This window comes from Delphinapterus leucas, chromosome 12 (genome assembly GCF_059928025.1).
Source record: "Delphinapterus leucas isolate spDelLeu-1000000601 "Yukka" chromosome 12, BTC_Dleu_Yukka2, whole genome shotgun sequence".
Classification (NCBI taxonomy): Eukaryota; Metazoa; Chordata; class Mammalia; order Artiodactyla; family Monodontidae; genus Delphinapterus; species Delphinapterus leucas.
In genome coordinates, this window is record NC_143140.1 from 88,269,244 (window position 1) to 88,291,596 (window position 22,353).

Below are 22,353 nucleotides of genomic sequence, written 5' to 3' on the forward strand. Positions count from 1 at the left end.
TGCACCAGAGAGATGTGCTGAAGACAGTCTTGTTGTGTCACCCCTTCAATACGTTCCCTTTCTTCTAGAATGAAAAGCAAAAGCCTTCGTGACCAAAGGGCCCTGCATATTTTTTCCACTTTGTGCTTCCTCAGCTTCATTTCTTGTCGCCCCCTCCTCCCACCCTGCCACTCGGAGGCTCCGCCTTCTCCTGGCTCCTCCCTCTTCGTCATCTTTGCCCATGAATTCCCGCTACCTGGAATCCACTCCACCTCCTACCATGCATCTTAGCTGCTTCCCATCCTTCAGTCATCAGCCCCATTTCGGGGCCCTGGGGGAGCTCTGCCCGCCCCCTGTCCCCCAGCATGTGGGCTGCTCCTTAGTTCTCATCACGGCTGTGTAATCCTGTTTGTCTGCCGGCCTACTGCTCCTGGAGTTTTAGATAAAACGAGTCGCCATTTGACCTTCAGCACTTAGTGCAGGATCTGACACATAGAAGGCACACAGTAAATATTTGTTGAATGAATTAACGAATGTGAACTTGGACCGGATTTTTACCCCCTCTCTAAGACTCAGTCTCCTCATGTGTCAGAATGAGGGCCGGGAAACCTATGTAGTAGGACCAGGAGAATTCATCGAAGTAAAACTTAATCCAAAGGATTCGGCATGATGTTTGGCACGTAGAAAGTACTTGACAACGATTTCCTTCCAACGTAAGTAAAGAATGTGTGAAGCTGTGACGTGAGCTTCTCTTGGCCTAACGAGGCAGCCTTGAAGGCTGGGCAGGTGTCAGGGCTGAGGGCCCACCCGCTGAGGCCCATTAACAGCAGATAAGGCAGAGAAAAGAGCTGCCTGACTGTTGTCACTAGACATCGAGGTCAAGGGCAGGCAGAGGTATTCAACAACTAGAAACTAAAGGAGAGCCAATAGCAGTAGGTGAGGAGATCACCCACCGTGAGTCTGGGGTCTTTCAGCCACACACACGGCATTCACCATCACGGTTTCTTCGTTTCACCTGAAGGACGACTGTATATATCTCTACCGGGAGCTTCTGAAATACTCGTGTGGAGGTCACTGCTCCTTTCTTCTGCTGCGCGCTCACAGATGTTATCAGTCCTAAGGAGATGAGGAAGGCCAGGGAATGTGGGAGATGAGGACACGGAAGAGAAGTAGGGAACCAGCTCGTCACCAGGAAGTGTCTTTAATTTTGTCATCTGCATCTGGTTTCACCAGTGGGTACCAGCATTCTATCCCATCTGACCCAACACACTCCCCTTCTTGACTTCTCGCACAGAGCTGCCTCCACGCCACTGTTTCCTTCCCGTCGTCCTCCCCTGGGTTATGCCTCTGGTGTGATGTGGTTCCTTGGCGCTCATCGGGTTCTGCCTCCTTTCCACTCGTAGGTTACCTGGTTTACAGTGCATCCTATGAAGACTTCATCAGGAACAAGTGGTCCACCCAAGCTTCATCAGTAACTCACCTTCCCATCGAGAACCTGAAGCCAAACACAAGGTATGACGTGTCAGTCATTTACAAACAGAAAACGAGACCTATGTGCCTGGTCATGGATATCCTTAGGTTGAAAAGGAAAGGATTAATCAAAAATGTTTTTATGGTTTCTTTTGAATTCTCTCGTTAGCTCTCATAGACTATCAATGAATGCTCACCATATGTCATGTATTTTTCTTAGGAGGAAGCACTGTGGGCACCGTAATTGTTAGATTATTGTATTTCTGTTTTGTTCTCTATTTCCCGGAGACTAAAACTACCCGCCATTGGGGAAGGAAAGGTTGCTCTGTGTGTTGAAAGGGGATCGATCTGTTTGCACTCACCCCATGGTGGCTTAGGCAGCACGAGCTTTGTACGTGACATTGATGGAGCAGCAATTACTCAGACTCTATACTGTACAAGTTCAGATCATTCAAGAAAGATGTACTTTACACATTAATAACGGTTACAAGAAGCGTGTAAGCTAGTCAGGGCAGTGGCTCGCTAGCCAGAGGGCCATCTCAGAGTGAGCCCCCAGTGTGAAATACGCAGGACTTGTTTCGAGGGTACAAACAGCATGAGTGTGCATTTCCTCTCTTATACTGTCTGGTTTTGCTGGTAACAGCCATCAGGAAAGAACACAGTGGTTGAGCTGTGGTATGCTTGTAAACCGGCTCTCTGGGAAAAAAAATCAAAACAATAACAACTGGTTTATGGTGTTTGCCAATTTCTCCCACCGTGGCCAATTCTGAGCTACCCTGGCTCTGCAGAATTCCTGATATTTAGCGATCGGCTCTCTGAAGCCTGTAGAATGGCTCTAGCACACCGTGTGACGTCAAGCCACTGTGTTTCCATAGCAAAGTGTTCTAAGTGAAGTGACTTGGACCCAAGGTCTCCCACTTTTTATAGAGTCAGAGGAACACAGAGGAGATTGGAACAAAATACTCTCCTTAAACAGAAATGTGTTGAAAGGGATAGAAACTGGACAATATCCTTGGGCACCGAGAGACTTCTACACTAGTGGAGAACTTTCCTCAGGGCCTGTTAATGTCCTGGGCTCCCTTGGACTGCGCTTTCATAAACTGTTATAAATTTTGAGATTCAGCAAATAAAAAACAGGAAACTGAGAGAGCACTTTTCTTAGCTCTTCTCTGATAGTAACGAAAAGTTGATTCATTACGAAAAGAATAAAACTAAAGAAAACGAAGTCAACATCCCATTTTTTTATTGTGGGCAGAGTGAATGTTCTTACAGCACAGCCTCAGTATCAGCTGAAAGAGGCCTTAGGGATGTTTGGCCGCATGGCTCCTTGCAAATCCCAGTCCCCTGCGCCCTCCGCAGTCCAGCGCTCCTGTGGCAACTTTTGGTACCAAACTGATGCTGAGTTGTGAATAATATCAGGGCCCGGTTACATAGGATGGTTGATTCATTCTTTCAGTAGGTATGACTGAGTGTCCACGATCCACCGGTAAGTGCTTACTGAGTGTCTGCTCAGGCCAGGCACCGGGCTCCACACAGGAGAGAGCAGTGGGCGTGGGGCGGGCGTGGGGCGGGGGTGCACAGTACGCCGTGGCCCCTCCTGGCTCGCACAGCCTGGTGGAGACAGATGGTTTATAGATGCATAAGTATGAACCTTCCCCGGCCAGTGTTGTGAGGGAGAAGTACACTGCGCTCTGAGGGTACGATAGGGGGCTTTTTACCTGAACTTGGGGGTTAGCGTGCAGTCAGGTGAGCTTCCATGGGGAGTAAGATAAGCAGCACTTCACCTGGAGAAGGTGGGTGAGCAGGTCAAGTTGCTCCAGGCAGGAAGGGTGTTGGGAAGCCGGTGGGTTTAAGGAAGAGAAGGAGGCTGATGTCGGGGGCGGGGGCGGGAATGGGGAGGAGAGGAGGCTGGAGGCTGGACCAGCCGGTCCCAGAGGGCCCTAGTGTCCCCTGAGGCTCGAGTCCTGCGTCCACCCACACTGAGCGCCCTGACAGGCTGGGAGCAGCAGCAGCCTCTGCCCCGTGGTCCGCGCGTCCTGCGGAGGGAGTGGGCCGGCTGGAAGGCGGGGCGTGTGCCTCCTCCTACGGAGGCCTCCTCCGACCCCCCAACAGCTGCTGAACTTCTACAGCCCGGGAAGCGTGCCACGATGTAAGGATGCTCATTTTTCCCCGCGTTTCCCCTAACGCAGGGCGTCTCCGATGGGCTCACTGGGGTGTCCACGTGCTTATTCCACGGAGGCTGCGTCTCCCCACCCTCTGCACAGTCCTCAGGGCTTCTCAGGACCCCCTTCAGAGTCCTCGTAAGAGACGCAGAAGTCGGTCCAGCCCAAGAGGAGACAGGATGTACAAACTGGCTTTGGTTCTTTGTAACTGAATCTTCTTTTTTGACAAGATTAAGTGGGCATTGCCCACCTTATTCACCCAACTCAGCCCTGAATCACTTTCTGGAATCTTCATATTGTAAGTCCATACCTAAGGTACAAAGATTTGTCACCATGGAGGCTGTTCAAAAGAAGGTGCCAGAAGCTTGTAGAAGAAGGCAAGGCATGGATTGCTTTTGTTTCTTGGGTGAGACAGAGACTCTTCAGGGTATGAAATGTACATTTTAGTCTGTAGAGAAAGTCTTATGTGGTTTCGAAAGTAGGAACTTTACTCCTTTCATAATCCCATGTTGTTTTTCAGCTCAGCATATTTAAACTTACTTTGACACATTAGGCAAGTTCAAGTGGAAATACATCTTTAGAACTGGGCCATGTGGGCTTTGCGGAGCACTGGAATTATTGTGTGGACAGGAGGGTAGATTTGGAGAATATGTAGGTTTCAGTGGTAAAACAAAATGGATACAACCAAGAAATCGGAATAGTCTCTCTGCCATCTCCTCAACTGCACAGGGTGTTTCCCTCTGTGGAGCTGGGGAAGAGGTAGCAGCGTGGCTCCAGGGATGGCTTGAGAAATATTCAACAGAAAGGTCCCCTGTAGCCTCTGAATATCAGTGTCACTCTCCAGGTTTCGATTTCCTTTTTTTTTTTTTTTTTTTTTTGCGGTACGCGGGCCTCTCACTGTTGTGTCCTCTCCCGTTACGGAGCACAGGCTCCGGACGCGCAGGCTCAGCGGCCATGGCTCACGGGCCCAGCCGCTCCGCGGCATGTGGGATCCTCCCGGACCGGGGCACGAACCCGTGTCCCCTGCTTCAGCAGGCGGACTCTCAACCACTGTGCCACCAGGGAAGCCCTCCTATTTTTTTAAGGAAAAAAAAGTATCTGTAAAGTTGGACTGTTATCATTGATGTATGCCCAACCCACTGCTTGAACGGCCAGCAGAGTCTGCCTTAAATAACTCCACGACCGCGGAGTTAAAAGTACGCACAACTGAGGAAACACGAAATGCTGAGTGAATTGAGATTTGGGAATTCCTATGTTCTTAATTGTGCATGTTCTATAATTGTGCATTATAAAAAAATGACATTTAAAAAAGCATTCTATCCTAAATGAGATGTGAATATACTTTCTTGGAAAGCTTAAAAGAAGACTTGATTTTACCGAATGGGCTTTTCTTTGCTCTCTGTTTAATCAAACCCCAAGTCAAATACCTCTGTGTAACTGTGAGACCAGAGGCTCCCTTGTGGTTCTCAGAAGCTCAGAAACTCAGGAGGCTTGGTGCCAGGGCAGAGGTGCCACGGACACATGCCTTTGCTCTCTAAATGTAAATAATTCTCCTTTTAAAAATGTAGGGTATCTTAATTAGTGCATGTGATCTGTGTGTCTGACAATCAAATACAGGATTTTGTAACATTGAAGTGTAGCTTCTGGTAGCTGGAAACCAAGACTCCTTGTGAACTCTCTGAAGTGGTGGAGAGCTTCCCCGCGCGGGGATTTTTTTACCCACCTTCGTTACCTGGAAGTGTTGATAGTTAGGGGCTAAGAGAGCACAGATAACACCTGGAATCCCAGAGGGGAGGACAACACAGAGATGAGCAGTAGGTAGAGTGGGTCTTAACTGTGTTGGTTTCCAGTATTTTCTCGTCACCACTTTTGGTCCCAGAGCTCATCAGAGTCCAAAGTGAGACGCTCTGGGACTCCCAACCTACCTGGCTTGTCATTCTCCCTCTAGATGAACGGGCTGATTCAGACAATGTGCTTTCTAGCACATTCTCTGTTCCAAGAAAAAGATTAATCCACAGCAAAGCCTCTCCAGGCCTTTTCCTCTTCCCCTTCCCGGACTTGCTTCTCTTTCCACGAGGCACAGAAGCTGGAAACTCAGTGACTTTAAGGCTCCAGAGGCAAGCATAGCACTTGTCCTGCACCCAGAACATTGTTGTCGTGTTAGTTCCCCCGAGGAGACCGGCCTCAGGACTGCTCAGCCTTCTCCCTGCCAACAATGGGTTTGCATCATCACACTGTCAAACATCCTGCTTTTTCACACACAGTCCAGTGATTAGAATTAGGTTACAATTGGAATTCTGCTTGGTAAGCGTTTCACCGCTCCATCTTCCCCCTCCGGTCAGTAGAACTCAAGACGGGACAAGGGGAGACCATTGCATCCAAGGACGGGCCTGCGCAGGGCAGTTCAACCCTTGACGCTCTAAATAACACACACAATCTAAGTGACCTGTTTGCCCAGTATGCCCCTCTGTTCCCATTAGTCACAGGTATTGTTTTGAAAAGTTATTGGCAAATGAGAAAGTTTAGAAATAACCCGAAGAAATAGCAGTGGTGTATCCATTTGTGAAAAACAGGACTCAAACCCTGCCACGGAGCAGGTGCTGAATAGTTTGGGTGTTTGTCTCATTACACAAAAATTAAACAAGGTTCTCTTTCAAAATATGTTTTCTTCCAATTTCAGGTATTATTTTAAAGTTCAAGCCAAAAATCCTCACGGCTATGGACCTATCAGCCCTTCGGTCTCATTTGTCACAGAATCAGGTATGGGTGACTTCATGTCCTCGTTTTTTTCCTTTTCTTAAAAACAAATAGTCTGAAATCATGTCTACAATAGAATAAAAACTGAAGAAGTGAAATCCTCTTCTCTTTAATCAGTTCATATTGGATGTCATTTTATAAGGTAAACATGATTTTCTTTCTGCTAAGCTAAAAGTTGGATAATAAAATTGAAAGTAATCTTCATTGGAACTGCCTGGGAAGTGAGAAGGTCAAATTCCAATGAAAAGGGGGGAAAAAAAAATCTAGTTTTCAACCGTGTGGGAAAGATAAGTTTGAATCTATCTGTAGAGATTTAGTTACAGAGATAAATTCCTTTTGTTTTTTTAATTGCAAACAGCTGAAGAGCATAAATGTCATGTGACCTGAGGGGCAGATGTAGTCACATCTCTAAGTTGCTTCCTTTACTAGGAGACGAAAATGTCTCTACTTAACATGGAGGGTCTAATTAAAATACTGTCCATCTTGCAAGCAATATCACTCAGAGGATGTCCCTACTTTGGGATGCAGGTGTGCAGAGCTCTCAAGCCCTTCCGTGAAATGTCCCCGTGGTCATGATCTGAGGCAGTACACACAGAGCTGGCCCATGGTGGCAGGTGCCAGGTTGGCAGCCTTTCTGTATAGGAAGCCAGGCTGGAGAGTTGGTACCCATGGTCCCAAGACAGGCACTTACAGAAGCCCAGCTGGGTCGGCTCCACTCTAACGTGGCTGTCGCTTCCATTTGGTTAGATTATTTCCTAAGAGCAGGAGAGTAAAACAAGCATTTACACTTACAGCTAATGGTGTGTCACTTTATTTTATAGATAGCAGGTGATGTCAGAATGAATGGTCTGTACAAAGGGGCAGCGCACAGCAGATCTGGGGGGACGAAAATGTTCTGTGTGGTGGAGTTCCATGAGTCTATACGTGTGGTAAAAATTCATAGGATGTGTACCCTAAAAAAGTAATTTTACTCTGTGATAATTAAAAAAAAAAAAAAAAAAAGGATGGCCCATGTTTACCTGGCCTGTATTTTATAAAAATGAACTTCTTCTAAAGCAGACTTCCTTATAATGCAGTTTCATATTAAGTGGCACTATTTGGGCTAAGATATAGACATGTTTTAAAACAGCTTTATTGAGGTAGAAATGGCATACAGTGAACTGTTCATCCTCAAGATGTACAGCTGAGGAAGCTTTGGGGTATGTTTATACCCTTGGAGCCATCCCGGCAGTCATGCTGGTGCACAGCGCCATCACCCCAACAGTTTCTTCCTGCTGCTGTACAATCCAGCCCTCCCTTCCCTCCCCGTGTGCCCATCCTCTCCCCTCTTCTCAGACAACCACTCATGGGCCTTCTGTCACTATGGATTCATGTGCACTTTCTAGAATTTTGTATCAACGGAATCATACAGTGTGAGTTCTTTTGTCTGGCTTCTTTCACGTAGCATCCTTTTGAGATCCATCCATGTTGTCATATTTATAAGTAGTTCATTCTTTTTTATTACTTAGCAGTGTTCCATTGTATGTGCCACAGTTTGTATCTATTCACCTGTTAATAGACATTGGATTGTTCCTACTTTTGGACTATTGCAAATAAATCTGCCATGAGCATTCATGTACAAGTATTTTTAAGGACATATGCTTTCATTTCTCGGGTAAATACACAGGAGTAGAATGGATGGATTGCCTAGTAGGTGTGTGTTTTTACTTTTTTAAGAAACCACTGAACTGTTTTCCCAAGATGGACACATTTTAAAACATAATGAGCATTGAATTATTTTGTGGTACCCAATGTCAAAATATTATCGTCAAGGACCCACACCTTCTATATAAATAACAAGACAATGTAAATAGAAAAGAGTATTTCGTGAAAGGAAATGCCTAGAAAGTAAAAACTAAGGGAATGTCTTGGCATCTGTCAAATGAATCTTATACTTTCTTTATCTATTCTAGCTTGGGTAGTTCTTTTAATTACAAAAAAACCACATTTCAACAGTTGCGTGGCTGTGTGATGTAATAGTGAGGTCAATTATTTATTTTTCAATCTACAGATAATCCTTTGCTCGTTGTGAGGCCACCAGGTAAGTTTCGTTTCTTGACAAACTTGACATTCTAGTAATCAAGTTGAATATTGAATATGAGATTGTTATGGTTACAAGTAGACACGCTGAACCGCTTTTGTATTTTCATAATTTTCTGACAACTTCTTTGGTTTCTTTGCACCCATCATCCTAATCTAGGGAAAAGCATGTTCTGGAAATTTTTAAATAGGGCCATAGCAGCCAATATCTATAAAAACCATTATGGGTGGCCAGTATCTATGAAAATAGATAACTTTATTTTCATAACCCCTTTGAATATTTTAAATTGCTGAAAAGATAGCAAAATGCATTACGTGTACGACAAAATTTTACTTTGTTTTTCAAATAAACCAAGAAAGACCTATTGCTTAGGTTCAAGACTGGTCTTATGAGTGATAAGAACAGGAGGTGCCTGTGCTGAGGGATTTTGGGGGTGGGGAGGTAGGGTGACATGCCCTGCAAGGTCAAATTTGCCATTATAGCTTATGTTCCTTGGCTTAAATTAGGCTTTTTCTTACTCTGAGAATCCTTTATAGAAATGCAAATACGTTAACTGCATTCAGGTACAAGGAACTCCCCAGTTGTACTTCAGTACAAAGAAAGAAGAGAAAAGACAGACACAGAGAGAGAGAGAGAGAGACCACTGGGAGGTGGGAAAACTGCTCAGAAAAGCCCTGAGAGAAGGGGAAGTCCCAGTGAATAAATCAAATTCTCCGGTATTTTGTGCAAGAATAAACACTGTGAAACGCCATGACTTAGAAGGTGTGCTGTGTGTCGTCCAGGTGGTGAGCCCATCTGGATCCCATTTGCTTTCAAACATGACCCTGGCTACACGGACTGCCACGGCCGACAGTATGTGAAGCGGACGTGGTACAGAAAGTTTGTGGGAGTCGTTCTTTGTAATTCACTGCGGTATAAGATCTACCTCAGTGATAACCTGAAAGGTAGGTCTTTAGGGATGCTGTGCTATGGGAAGGTGTGGAAAGCTTTTAGTTTATCAGATGCTAACTTGACATAGCAGGTGCATCAGAATACATTTGAGGTATGGACCCATCACATCTCAGTCTGGCTCAAGTGCAAGCCAGTTTTGCAGGCTCTATTCTGGAGTGACTAGTATTTACATTGGTACCCAGGAATATATGTATATATTTTAAATCTACTACTTTTTAGGAATGAAATCCAAAATTCTCTTAGAAACTTAAAGGCCGTTTTTCTTTGTTGTTAATCCCATAACATTAACAACGAAGAAAAATGGCCTTTAAGTTTCTTTAAGGTATGAGTGTAAGCTGGAAGTATTGAGGAGAAGTACCCCCTACGATTTTTGCCATTGGAACAACTTTACAGAGAAACAATTGTGGATGGTGAAACATATATGAGGTGCACTATTTGTTCTGTGTCCCAAAATTACATTGTTTTCATCATGGTAGGGGATTAAAACAAAGAATAGCATAAGTATTTACTTTGAACTACTAACATTTCAAAGTGCCATTTCTCCCCTGCTGGTTTTAACTCACCCATCTACCCAAAATTGTTTTGTATTTCAAAATTTGCACAACTTTTAATTTTTCTAATACATACATTTAAAAAGAAAGAAAACTTTCCCTCAGCTGGTTTATATTTTGTCAGAGGTCAGTTTTTTTGTTGTTTTGTTTCTTGCTGCTGCTCATGATTTCTAGATAATGTCAAAATCTCCCCAACCATCCCCCACCCTTGCAATTTCTCCGTGTATATGCCTCTCCCTACAGCCAGTCTGTTCGTTTCTTGCTGCTCTTTTTTCCCTCTTGCACACTGTCCTTTTGCTCCGGGAGAGGCTACACAGCCATGTCTGGTATCCCAAGGTTGAGAGAAACACCTTTGCCCTACTGTGCAGCTCTGGTTCAGGACCAAGGACAGCGCCTCATGCTACAGACACACCCCCTACTTCTAGTTATGTGTGAAAATAGTTTCTTCTATTTTTCTAGGTATTCATGCTTTTCATAATTATTTCATGATACATTCTCTGCCTATCAGAGTTTCCTCCTTGTTTTTAAACCAAAGAGTAGAAAGGTCTCCCATCTACAGGCTGAAAATGCCTATAATATTAGTAGTTTCCATTTAATGAACACTTGCTAAGTATTTAGCATACATGAGCCTGCTGAATCCTTATAACACTTTGAAACCGGTGCCATTATCACCATCTTTCAAACATGGAAAGTGTGACACACAGAGTTGAAGTCATGTGCCCACTTCAAAGCTCGTGCAAATTCCTCAGCCAGCGCGGCAGTTCCGGAGCAGTCAGTGACTCATCGCATTCCCTTACGCAGATACATTCTACAGCATTGGGGACAGTTGGGGAAGAGGTGAAGACCATTGTCAATTTGTGGATTCACACCTGGATGGAAGAACAGGGCCTCAGTCCTACATAGAAGCCCTCCCTACCACTCAAGGTAATGTGAACCAAGGCCCAGTGTAATATACTGGGGGGTGGAGAGGAGGGCTGACATAAGGAGAAAATTCACTGTAGCTCTGCATTTGGTTTACCATTTGAAGATGGATATTAGCAGAATTTTGGAGCATAAAAATAAGGAAGAAACAAAATACTCCTACCACATGCTGGGTTTAGGGTGAGCCTTGGAGAGGTAGGGACACAAAGGAATATAAGACCTTACCCCTACCCTCAGGAAACATGGTCAGTAATTGGGAAGGGAGGATAAATATGTGAAAGGTAACTAAGAGCAAGCAACTTAAAGTACAAATAATGACAAGAGTTATGTCACATGATGGTCCCATTGTCAGGTAATTGTGCAGATTACAGTTACTCTCTGAGTTCAAAGGGCGGGGGCTGGGCTTCCCTGGTGGCGCAGTGGTTGAGAGTCCGCCTGCCGATGCAGGGGACACGGGTTCGTGCCCCGGTCCGGGAAGATCCCACATGCCGCGGAGCGGCTGCGCCCGTGAGCCATGGCCGCTGGGCCTGCGCGTCTGGAGCCTGTGCTCCGCAACGGGAGAGGCCACAACAGTGAGAGGCCCGCATACTTCAAACAAAAAAAAAGGGCGGGGCTGCCGCTTGAGACTTCCAGGGAAGGTTTTCAGAAGAGGCAGAGTCTGAGCTGAGTCATAAAAACACATGCGAAGATTAGAGGGCCTTCCAGGTGGAGAATGCCATGAACAAGAGTCCAGAGAAAGAAAAAATAAACAAATACAAACCAACCATGATATGCTTCAGGAGACCATGTATCAACTATTTCATGATGGCATTGCAAGGTGAAAATAAGTATATTAATCTCAAAGTTAACAACTTGTAATACATTACTAACTGCCCCAAGTCCCCAAATAAACAGACAGAACAACTGAATGAAGTCCAGCACTTTTAGTGATGTGGCATTTTTTAAGATATAAGGTGCTCTGATCTTTAACATTTTTTAGTTTGGAAAAAAATACCATAGGTGGTACAAAGATTACCCATTTTCAAAAAATTAAGATACATTAAAATATACAAAACAGTAAAACAAGTATATTAGGCAGGGTTCTCCAGAGAAACAGAAGCAATGGGAGATGGAGAGAGGGAAAGAGACAGAGACAGAGGTGGAGAGAGGGAAAGAGAGAGAGAGAGAGAACAAGATTTGTTTTAAGGAACTGGCTCTATGATTGTGGAGGCTGTGGCAAGTCCAAAATCTACAGGGCGGGCCAGCAAGCCTGCTAGAGAGCCCGGGAAGAGCCAATGCTGCAGTTAGTCTGAAGGCAGGCTTCTGGCAGAAGACCCTTCTCTTCAGGGAAAGTCACTCCTTTCCTACTAGGGCCTTCAACTAATTGGGTGAGGCCCACCCACATTGTGGAGAGTAATCTGCTTTACTTAAAGTCTGCTGATTGAAATGTTAATCTCATCTAGAAAATAATTTCACAGAAACACCTAGAATAATATTTGACCAAATAGCTGGACGCCATGTCCTAGCCAAGTTGACACAGAAAGTTAACAATCAAAATAAACATACATAATACCCCACATCTCTTAATTGTTTCAGGATCTTGCAGTGCCCCAGGGTTAGTATTAAATGCATCGTTTGTATTTCACTGTGTTTCTGTGACTGTTCTGTCATGGTTTTGGCTCTGAACAGAGGTGCTGGTTCATCAGAAACTCACTGGCGGAATGGCAGGTAACCTTTCATGTTACAAGAGGACACAGGGCCAAAGGGGTGAGAGCAGTTGTTGAGTTGCCAACATTTTTTGAGGAGGTTGGAGCATCACTTCTTGAAAGTAGAAGTGGTCAGAACTGCTACAGGATTCTTTCCTCTGAGAGATTTACTTGAAAGATCTGAAAGTCTACCGCAGATTCCAAGAGGTAAATCTTGGAGGCCTGCGGTTCTAGGCAAGTCAGGGGCCCCAGATTCTGTGGGAATCTTGGTTAAGGTTGCTTGCCCAGCTCAGGGCCTGCCCTACTGGGAGTGCTCCATTGTGATTGACTAAAATGATCTTCCTCTGTGGGGAGATAGAGAGAGAGAGAGAGAGAGAGAACTAATGAGCACTCTTTCCTACCTGTGTCACACATGTGGAGACTGGATTATCTCCGCAAATCATCCTTGGGATAAACCTCAGAGGGTGGGTGTTGTGACTCCGCACAGGTCGTATTTATTTGGAAGTAACTTTTGTCACAAGAACAACTTATCAGAAACCTTCTGTCCGAAAGGAGGTTGTTAGGATGAGGGTTCTTCCAGTTGGTTCAGGTGCTTTTGATGCTATGATACAGACACCAATTCCAAGTGTGGGTTCTTTTCCCGCACCACCAAGCAATTCTCCAACACCAGCGGGTGCTCTACAGTTCAAATCTATTCTGAAACCATTTACCCAGAGATAGCATCAGATGCCATAGTTCCAGCCCTCAGTCTTGCAAGACCGCCCCTCTTCATGCACTTTAGATGCCAATCACAAGTCCACCTTGTCACCTGTCCTTTTGATAAGGACAGGCTGTAAATAAGAGGTTCCCATGACCCCCTCTTTGGATTTGATTAACTTGCCAGAGGGGCTCACAAAACTCAGACATTTCACTTACTAAATTGCAGTTTATTATAAAAGGAGGTAACTTGGGAAGAGCCAGGTGGAGGAGATGCATAGGGCAAGGTATGGGGAAGGGCAGGGAGCACCCATGCCCCTTCGAAGCACCACTCTGCCTGAATCTCCATGTGCTCGCCAACCTGCAAGCTCTCCAAACCTGTCCTTTGCGGGTTTTCTGGAGGCTTCATTACATAGGCACAATTGATGAAATCATTGGCCAGTAGTGATTTCATCAATCTCCAGCCCCTCTCTCCTCCCTGGAAGTTGTGGGTAGGGCTGAAGGTTACCCCCCCCTACAATCACACGGTTGGTTCCTCTGGCGACCAGCCCTTATCCTTAGATGCTTTCCGAAAGTCACGTCCTTAGCATAAACTCCGGTGTGGTTGAACAGGGTTTACTATGAATGTAATAATATTCCACGCACCTTTATAGCTCTTGTCACTCAGGAAATTCCAAGGGCTTCAGGAGCTCTGTGCCAACAATGGAGATGAAGACCAAATATACGTTTTCTTTTATAAATCACAACATTACTGGTTATTCTTTCCCTCTCTTTCCTTTTACCTTCCAGGCTACTATCGCCAGTACCGCCAGGAGCCAGTCAGCTTCGGCAACATAGGTTTTGGAACCCCCTACTACTACGTGGGCTGGTACGAGTGTGGGGTTTCCATCCCAGGGAAGTGGTAACCACAGGACGGTCGTGCCGGAAGCTCGTCCTGCCCGGCCCCCTCGACTAACCTGCACTAGGGCCTGTGAGCAGGAGAAGGGATGGTTTCCCAAGCCTCACTGTCCCCAGTGTCAGCAAGGCCACACGGTGGACACCGGACACTTCAGGCATCTTTGATCTGGAGCTCAGTCCTACTTCTTGGCCTGGACCACACACAGGATTCAATGTTGCTGTTAACTTTGCTTCTCCACATGTTTTGCTTATAATAGCTCATCCCAGAGACGGCAGACATGCGCAGCTACCAGGACGCCTGGTGTGACTTTCATACGTTTTAGGCACAAAGTTCAGACACTTTGGTATCTCCAGGGATCAGCATAAACACGCTGTGCTTGCTTTGTGGAACACCACCCATGTTCTTTTTTCTCACTGGACCCCTCCAAAAGTAGCTAAATTTAAGCTTTGGATCCCTTTCTGTGCAGTAGAACTGAATTACTAAAAATGCCACCAAAGGAAATGTAGCCTACTTAAGATTTATCCTATGGAATTAACCCACCGCTAGACCAATTGTGTCAAATCTTACTTGTAAATTCTCAATTTTGATATATATATATATATATATATATATGTATATATGCATATACATATCCACACTTGTCTGCAAAGACTGATTAAAATTGCTAAGTTTGTACTTGTTCACTAGATAAATGTGTGTGGGACTTTTTGGAGCAGAGGTGCTGTTTATTAACATCTTTTTAGAAGGGTCCAAAGGATAGGTACTCTGTATAACACGGCAAGAATGGCAAGGTATGTGTTCTTTCTGTGAGCGCTGCTGAGCTGTGGAAATGACTGGGATGCAGCGATGCTAGCTGTGAGCCGGTGGCAAACTGAGTGATTTCCACCTTCCATCCTCGTGTGAGAAATGGACTGGTGGTCTCTCTGCGGACATATCCAGTCAGTTTCCAGATTAAGATTTTAGGTCCCAGATGATTTTGAAATCCAGTTTAAAAAAAACTTCTTTCACCTTTCCTGCCCAGCTCGGTATCTACTCCTTGAAACAGAAGCATCTTACCCCTCTCAGCTGCAGCATGAGAGGGTTTATTTAATGACACTTTAACTCTTCTTAAAACGTGGTGTCCTTTCCACGTGAGTGGCACCTCCGCGTCCTCAGGCAGCTCTGGGGAACGGAGGGTTTGTCTTCTAAGTTTCAGGGTAGAAGAACCAGTAGTGGGAACGAGCCAGAGGCAGACACACTTCTGGGGCCCGGGGGCTGTACCACTACGTAAATGATGTAATGGCAGAAAGTGTTCTGCCAACTGGAATCAGTTATTTTCGGTGCCAGCAGCGCGTTGAGGTGAAGCCTGACGTGTCCGGTAGGTTTGGAGATAAAACAGGAAACAAGTCACTGCGGGATTTTTGTGATGGGGCAGCGGGAGCTGACATCTTCCCCAGTGGCCACAGTTCCCTCTTCTACGGTAAACGATGGTGAAGAAAATGCAGGTGTTCTGACAGTCTGGGAAATACTAGGATAGGAATCTTCTGGGTTTCTGGGGCTCTTGTACATAAAAGGGGAATTGTTTAAAAGGGTGTCTAAAAAACACCTGTTTTCCACACTGACATTCAAACATGCTTCACAATAACAGGCAAGGATAAGATCTTTAAATATAAGTGAATTTTCCTAATAAACCCATCTTTGTTCTGGGGCCTCCCGCGGAAGAGATGGGGGATCAGGTCCAGCACAGAGATGCAGGCACCTCTCCTCCGTGATCCACACTTTCATACATTAAACGTCGTGTTCCCTGTCGGCCTCACCCTGAAAGGTTTTACACTCATTTCATGCACAGAAGGACACGTTTCCCTCAGAAGGATTTTATCCTTACTTCCCAGAAATACAAAGATTGCCCTGGTGTTCATTCAGGCAATGTTTTTTGAGCCCCACCTGGAACCTTAGACTGTACTTGATTCTGGAAAGCTGAACTTTGATTACAAAGAGATGTTTGCAGTTCTTTATAGAAATTACTGCAAATCCCAGATGATAGCACAACCGAAACAAAAACACTGAATTTATACAAAAAGGTGAAAGTATTCTCAATACGCTCGCCAAATTGGGTTATGCAATGGTTCAGACGAGCCCACCACAGTGGCCACATCAAGTTCTAGTGCTGTGTGGTCCTGGAGGACACGTTTTAGGGACCCCATTGGCAGTGGGATGCCAGGAAGGGGGCATTCAAGATAGTAGAGGGTCTGGAAACCATTCCATGTCAAGTTAGAAGAGTTTAATTACCAAATGAGCCTTGTTGGAAAATACTGAGATGTTCATCTCCGAAAAACCTTAAATATAGCTGGAAATGTCTAAACTTGCAATTTGAGGCCCTCAGCCTGTTTTTAATTGGCCTGTGAGCTCAGAATGGTTTTTCTATGCATTTAAAGGGTTGTAAACAAAACAAACAAACAGTCCAAGCAAAAACACCAATAATGTGCAATGGAGACCATATGTGGTTCCAAGGCCTAAAATATTTACCCTATAAGACAAAGTCTGTATAGCTGTAGATAAGAGTTTTCTTGAGGTTTAAAGAAGGCTTTAGCAAAGTCCAGATTTTAAAACTAGCACATGCTACTTAATAGATGTTTGTTGGCCCTTCTCTGACTTGAGTTATATTTATCATCTAACTAGCAAATCTGAACTCTGCATTGAGCGGTTGATCTGGGTCCCCCAGTTTCCTATCGGTCAAGCCCTCTGTGCTGTGGTCTCGGGAAGTATTATGGTCTCTAGGGGACTTCATGCATATTTAATATAACCATTTGGTTAGAACATAATTTCCAGCTTTTACCAGATGAGTTTTGACTTATTTTTTTCCCCCTTTTGACCTATTCAAGCCATATATCTCGGCCAGTTCAGGAGGGTGGGGAATTTGAGAATGTGGTGATGAATGGGGTTAAAACACGTTTGCCTCTCTGCACAGAACACAGATCTTAGTCACTATGTATAATTATAACCCCACTGGTGGTCCAGTGGTTAGGACTCTGCACTTCCATTGCTGGGGACACGGGTTCGATCCCTAGTCGGGGAACTACTAGCTCCCACATGCTATGCAGCACAGCCAAAACAAAACAAACAAAAAAATAAAGATGAGGAAACTGAAGAAAAGGACTGTTCAAGGATACACAGCCTCAAACTGGGTGGATCAGGCCAGAAGGAGCCTTGTGATTCAGAGTGGTTCCTTTCAGTGTATATAGTTATCTTAAAGTCAGGTAGAAAAGTAAAACTCAAACAACGCAAAAATCCTTCCTTAATGAAAAGCACAAATGTATTTCTTACAAAATTCTAAAACAACAACAACAGTAAAACAATTCCACCAGGAGAATCAGCCCACACTTCTGCAACAGAATACAGGTTGTAGGTGCCTTATAATCATCTCCTTAAAATGTAATTATTTTGCAGTTGGAGACAAGAAGTGAATCTAAAAATATCTTCCCCATCGCCCCATGTCCCCATTCTCAGATTAGGCTGAGTCAGGAAAATTGTATGAAAACACAAAGTGTACTTGTCATGAATGGCGATCGACTTTAAATGCTAATTGTAAGATGATCAATGTGCACATTTAAAAAATCATGATGAGAGCTAAGCACATAAGGACTTATGATAAAAGGGAAATAAAATCAACACAGAAATGGAGGCTGATAAATTTAACACACACAAAAAAATCCTTGGTCCAAATTGGGAAAGCAGTTCTCTCTCAAGCAGAGATTGTTTGTTGGCTAAGAACAGAAATGCCCTCAAGCGTTAAGGAAAGGGTTTAAGTGAGGTTGGACCACGTGGTCTCAGGACAGGGAATAACTTGCAAGAGGTGCTGCCAGGTCGTAGAGGTGAGCGAGCAGTTGTTCTTGCCTCCCGGTCAATGAACAAATACGCGCCCCTCCAGCCTGCCAAGCCGTCTGAGTCCCTCTCAGCTCCCTGTGGTTTTCTGCAACTGTTTGTCAGACCACGCCCATGGTCTTCACGCTCCACCCCGCATCGCCACTCACCTCTATCCGCTTCCCCTCCCACTTCGGGAGACCCCACCTCACTTCACCAGGCGGATGGCAGATCTCCACGCACCTGCAGCTGCGTCCATCCTGCCGTCCTCACAAAGAGCTGCCCCCTCCGGCCCAGGACCAGACTCTGATCTGGAACTGCAGTGTCTCCCTTTTGAAACATCCTTCCCCAACGTTCAGACGTGCTTAGTGCTTCTCATTTAAAAATTTTTTTAATTCGAATTAAAAAATTTTTTCAACACCCGTGGTCCCCTTCAGCTACTCCCTTCCCACTGTGCTGACTTTGAGCTCAGTTCCTGAATTAATCACCCCCATTCCATCCCCTCACCCCCCACTCCCCTGTATTTCTTACACAGCCACACCCTGGCCTCTCACAGCTCAGCTCTCCCAGGTCTCTCCTGGTGGCTACATCCTGTGGACACCGGTCAGGCTATTTCTGTTGTGATCTTTCGGCGGCACTTGACAGCGTGTCCTTCGTGAGCCATCTCCTACCTGGATCTTCCCTCCCAGCTCCAAAGGCATCCGAGCCTTCCTGGTCCTTGTTTAAGGGGCTTTGGTGTTTCAGGGTGACTCTGGCCACTTTCTCCCCTGGCTTTTCTTTCAAAAGCCTAAACACATAAAGAGATTATTTGAGGTGGGGGAGGAGGAAGGTGGGTATTATGGGGTCTTTGTGGAGTGGGGGGGAGACGGGTAAGAGCAGTGCAGAAGACACACCCCCAAGACAGGGGGAGGACGCTGGTTGGGGTTCTAGGAGGAGCAGGGCCCCACAGACCTCTCTCTCTCCATCTCTCTGGGAATACAGCGGGGTGGGGAGGACCGTGGGGAGCTGATGAGGCTGGACCTGGGTGAAGGGAGGCTTCCAGCTCACCCCATCCGAGCCCATCCCACCCCATGGGGCTGGAAGCAGGAGGGTGTCTGCCTTCCAGGGCCATGGAGGCCTGGGTGGTGGACACTGCATTAGTGACAACCATGCCGCTCTTTCACAAAGCAGATGTCAACTGAATCCAAAATACATGCCGGACATCCTTCTAGACCCTTTTCCAGGCTGCAGGGTGCCCAAAATACACACGATCCCTGCCCTCGTGGAGACTGTATCCTCGCGGAGCAGGCAGAAGACACACAAGCGAGTAACCAGGTGTCAGCTGGTGGAAGTGAATGGGACAAATAGAGCAGATGACTGTGCTGTGGGCAAGTGGGGACCTAAAGCAGCAAAGAGGCTCCTCAATGGCTGGAGAGAAGGGAGGTGGGCATGGAGGGAGCACCAGCAACACCTGAGACCGAAGTGTTTCTGCCTTGGCATGTGGGATCTCAGACTTGACTTTTAAAGGCAATAATAAAATAATGCTCATTTTCTGGTCTTTGAATTCAGTAGAACTAACCTAGTTGACCCGTTATGTTGCTAAAACTTTGACACCGTAAAGGAAAATGTCTTGTTCCTGGCCCACCCAAGGGAGGGCTGACCCCAATCCAAGTCCACCCATCCAACTAATCACCCATCTTCAAGATCCACACATCTAGGGGAGAGGAGAGGGACAGCAGGGGTCTTGCCCCCAGAATCACCCAGCCAGGCCTCGTCCCTCCTCTCAACAGTGATTGCCTACTGACTTTATATTTGGGTGGAAAAAGGGTCCTTTTGTAATTTTCCCAGAACAAAAGGCATTTACTTCATGATGAGCTGAAATCTCCCATCCAACAGAAAAATTAATTGGTGTCTACCTTTCCTGAGCTTCGCCATACCAGTTTCCACTACTCACTGAATTATCAGTTTTATGAAGGCAGAGGCTGTAACAGAGCAGGGCCCCATGGGGCCTTCCCAGAACAGATGCCCCCCCACCATGCCACCATGCCACCTGCCTGCCTTTTGTCTGTAGAAAAATTTTAGTCAAAGAATAAGTTTGATCAGAGAAGTGAGAAATTGCAGAAAGAAAGGAAAACAGGCAAGACACAATAATAATAGTTTAGCCATTAAACAAAGTCAAGGGCTTTTAGTTCCTCCTCAAGAGCTATAGGTAATATCCTGAGTCATAACCTTTGAGCTGTTTTTCAGATCCCAAAACCCCCACCAGGTGGAAGAAGTTACCTGCGTGCTGCCCACAAGCACGGAGACCCCAGACTGGCTGGAACCAGAAGGTCGATGATGCTGACTCCCAATTACATCACAACGAACCAGTCAGAAGCATGTCCACGAGCTGATCACACACCCCCACAATCCCCTTCCCTCACCCTGTTTTTAAAAACCTTTCCCTGAAAGTCTTCGGGGAGTTCGTGTCTTTTGAGCACTAGCTTCCTGGACTCCTTGTTTGGTACCTGCAATAAATGCTGCCCTTTCTTTCAGCACAGCCCAGTGTCAGTAGATTGGCTTTACTGTGCGGGACCAAGCGGACCCAAGTTTGGTTCGGTAACAGGGCCACATCTGTTATTTCATTTACTATATCACATCCTGCCACCTAACACAGAGCCTGGTGCTCTGTGCTCTTCTCTAAGTGCATTTCTTCCATGTGTCCTACTTTGTTCACTCTGCTGGCCCTGTTCACTTTGTTTCAGAGAATTTGAGGCCAAGATCATTTTCTCAAGGAAGTCCCATTGCCATGGAGAAATCTGTCCAGTGTCTGACAGTGGTCCTCTGTTAGCTTATTTCCAGTTCTGTGACAATGTTTTTGGTTTCTGTGACTTTTTTTCCATTTAGAAATTGGAGATGAGATACACTGTAGGTCATTTGTAACATAGAACCTGGAATATAAAATGTTGGTAAATCAAGCCTATTTCGTTTTTTTCTTTCTATCTGATAGCAGGGGAACTTGTAGTTGGGCAAAAAAAAAAAATTGAGCAGGGAAGGAAAAACCCATGCAAATAGGGGTCCCAAGAAGTTTACTCCTTCCCCTGTCTTCCAGAAGGCTGGTTGATGCCAGGTAGTAGAAGGGCCTGGGTGGGAGCTGTGTCTCAGGCTAGGGAAGAGGTGGCAAGAAAGATTCTAAAGATGGACTTCTATGTTGACTTCTTGCCTTCCTGCTCCTCTCTGGCCTGTTTTTCATGTCTTTGCAGTCTACTTGTACTGGACAGGACCCCTCAGAGCACCTGCAATTTACAATTCAATCCACTGTCCCTTTCTGAGAAAAGCAGCTTTGTGAAGGAGCAAAAGTTGGCTACACTGTCCAATTCTCGTTGGACAAGAACAGTTCTGGAACTACAGCATGACAGTAGGGAAGGTTGAGATGCATCCATCAGATTACATATCCCTTATGGAGTTGATAGGTAGGTAGATAGTAGAAAGATAGATGAATGGATGGATGGATGGATGGATGGATGGATAGAGAGATAGATAGATAGATAGATAGATAGATAGATAGATTAGGGAGAATAACAGCATCAAGATTTTCAACAGTGATACCAAGAGAGAGGCTCAGGGAGCAAGAGAGACACTGGAAGAGCCACGCTGGTCTACAGGTACCACATCTGTCTGTTTGGTCCAGATGTTTGCTCTCAATCAGAAACCTTGGTTTCTGCTCCACAAATTCTTCTCTAGCCTTGCTGTCTGCAACCGTTGTCCCATTTCTTCAAAGATGATGCAGCCATCTGAGCAGATATAGACCTTATATATATTTCATTAATTAAGCAAACCTTTATTATTTACTAACTTGTAGAAGGCCCTGTGATGATGGATTAGTATCCCACCAGTAAACAGATGTCACCTTCAAATTAGGATAATTAAAGGAGGTTTAAGAAAGGGATTGTTTATGTAGGTGCAGGTGGGGAAGCACAAGGAATAGTGCACCAGTGGGCTGTTACTACCTGCAGCCTGGAGGGCCAGAGGGATGAGTGGTTGGCAGAATCCAGAAGGAGAGTCTGACAGACAAGCCCAGCTTTAGAGAAGTGATGACCTCAGTCAATGGATCCAGCAACCCTGCAGGGAGGGAGCCCAGGTTTCCTCCTGCTCACTCTCCTCCCTTCCTTTCCTCTTTCCCCTTCCTCTCGCCTTCCCTCCTATTTCCTGCCAGGGTCCTCGTTACCCAAAGCCACCTGGAAGCCAGGTGGCAAGGAGGCTGGTTGATGAGGTTGAAACAGGTTGGCTCCCGCCGCAGAGAGCAGGGTGAAGAAAGGAAGAGAGCAGGTCTGCAGAGACACGATTAGAGGCATCCACCGCTTCTGGGAAGTGATAATGCATTTTTTGCAATCATTCGTTACTT

The 22,353-nt window shown here is 45.6% G+C and overlaps 1 protein-coding gene across 1 annotated transcript in view; it reads left to right on the forward strand.

The window, feature by feature from the left end:
* FNDC1 (fibronectin type III domain containing 1) overlaps nt 1-16,035 on the forward strand; it is a 94,785-nt gene extending 78,750 nt beyond the window's left edge. Inside the window, exons 19-24 of the mRNA XM_089921684.1 lie at nt 1,383-1,491; nt 6,292-6,371; nt 8,419-8,448; nt 9,231-9,392; nt 10,752-10,874; nt 14,042-16,035. Coding sequence (XP_089777810.1) covers nt 1,383-1,491; nt 6,292-6,371; nt 8,419-8,448; nt 9,231-9,392; nt 10,752-10,874; nt 14,042-14,157 — 620 coding nt within the window. The 3' untranslated portion in view covers nt 14,158-16,035. The remainder of the gene's footprint in view (nt 1-1,382; nt 1,492-6,291; nt 6,372-8,418; nt 8,449-9,230; nt 9,393-10,751; nt 10,875-14,041) is intronic.
* The last annotated feature ends 6,318 nt before the right edge of the window (nt 16,036-22,353 follow it).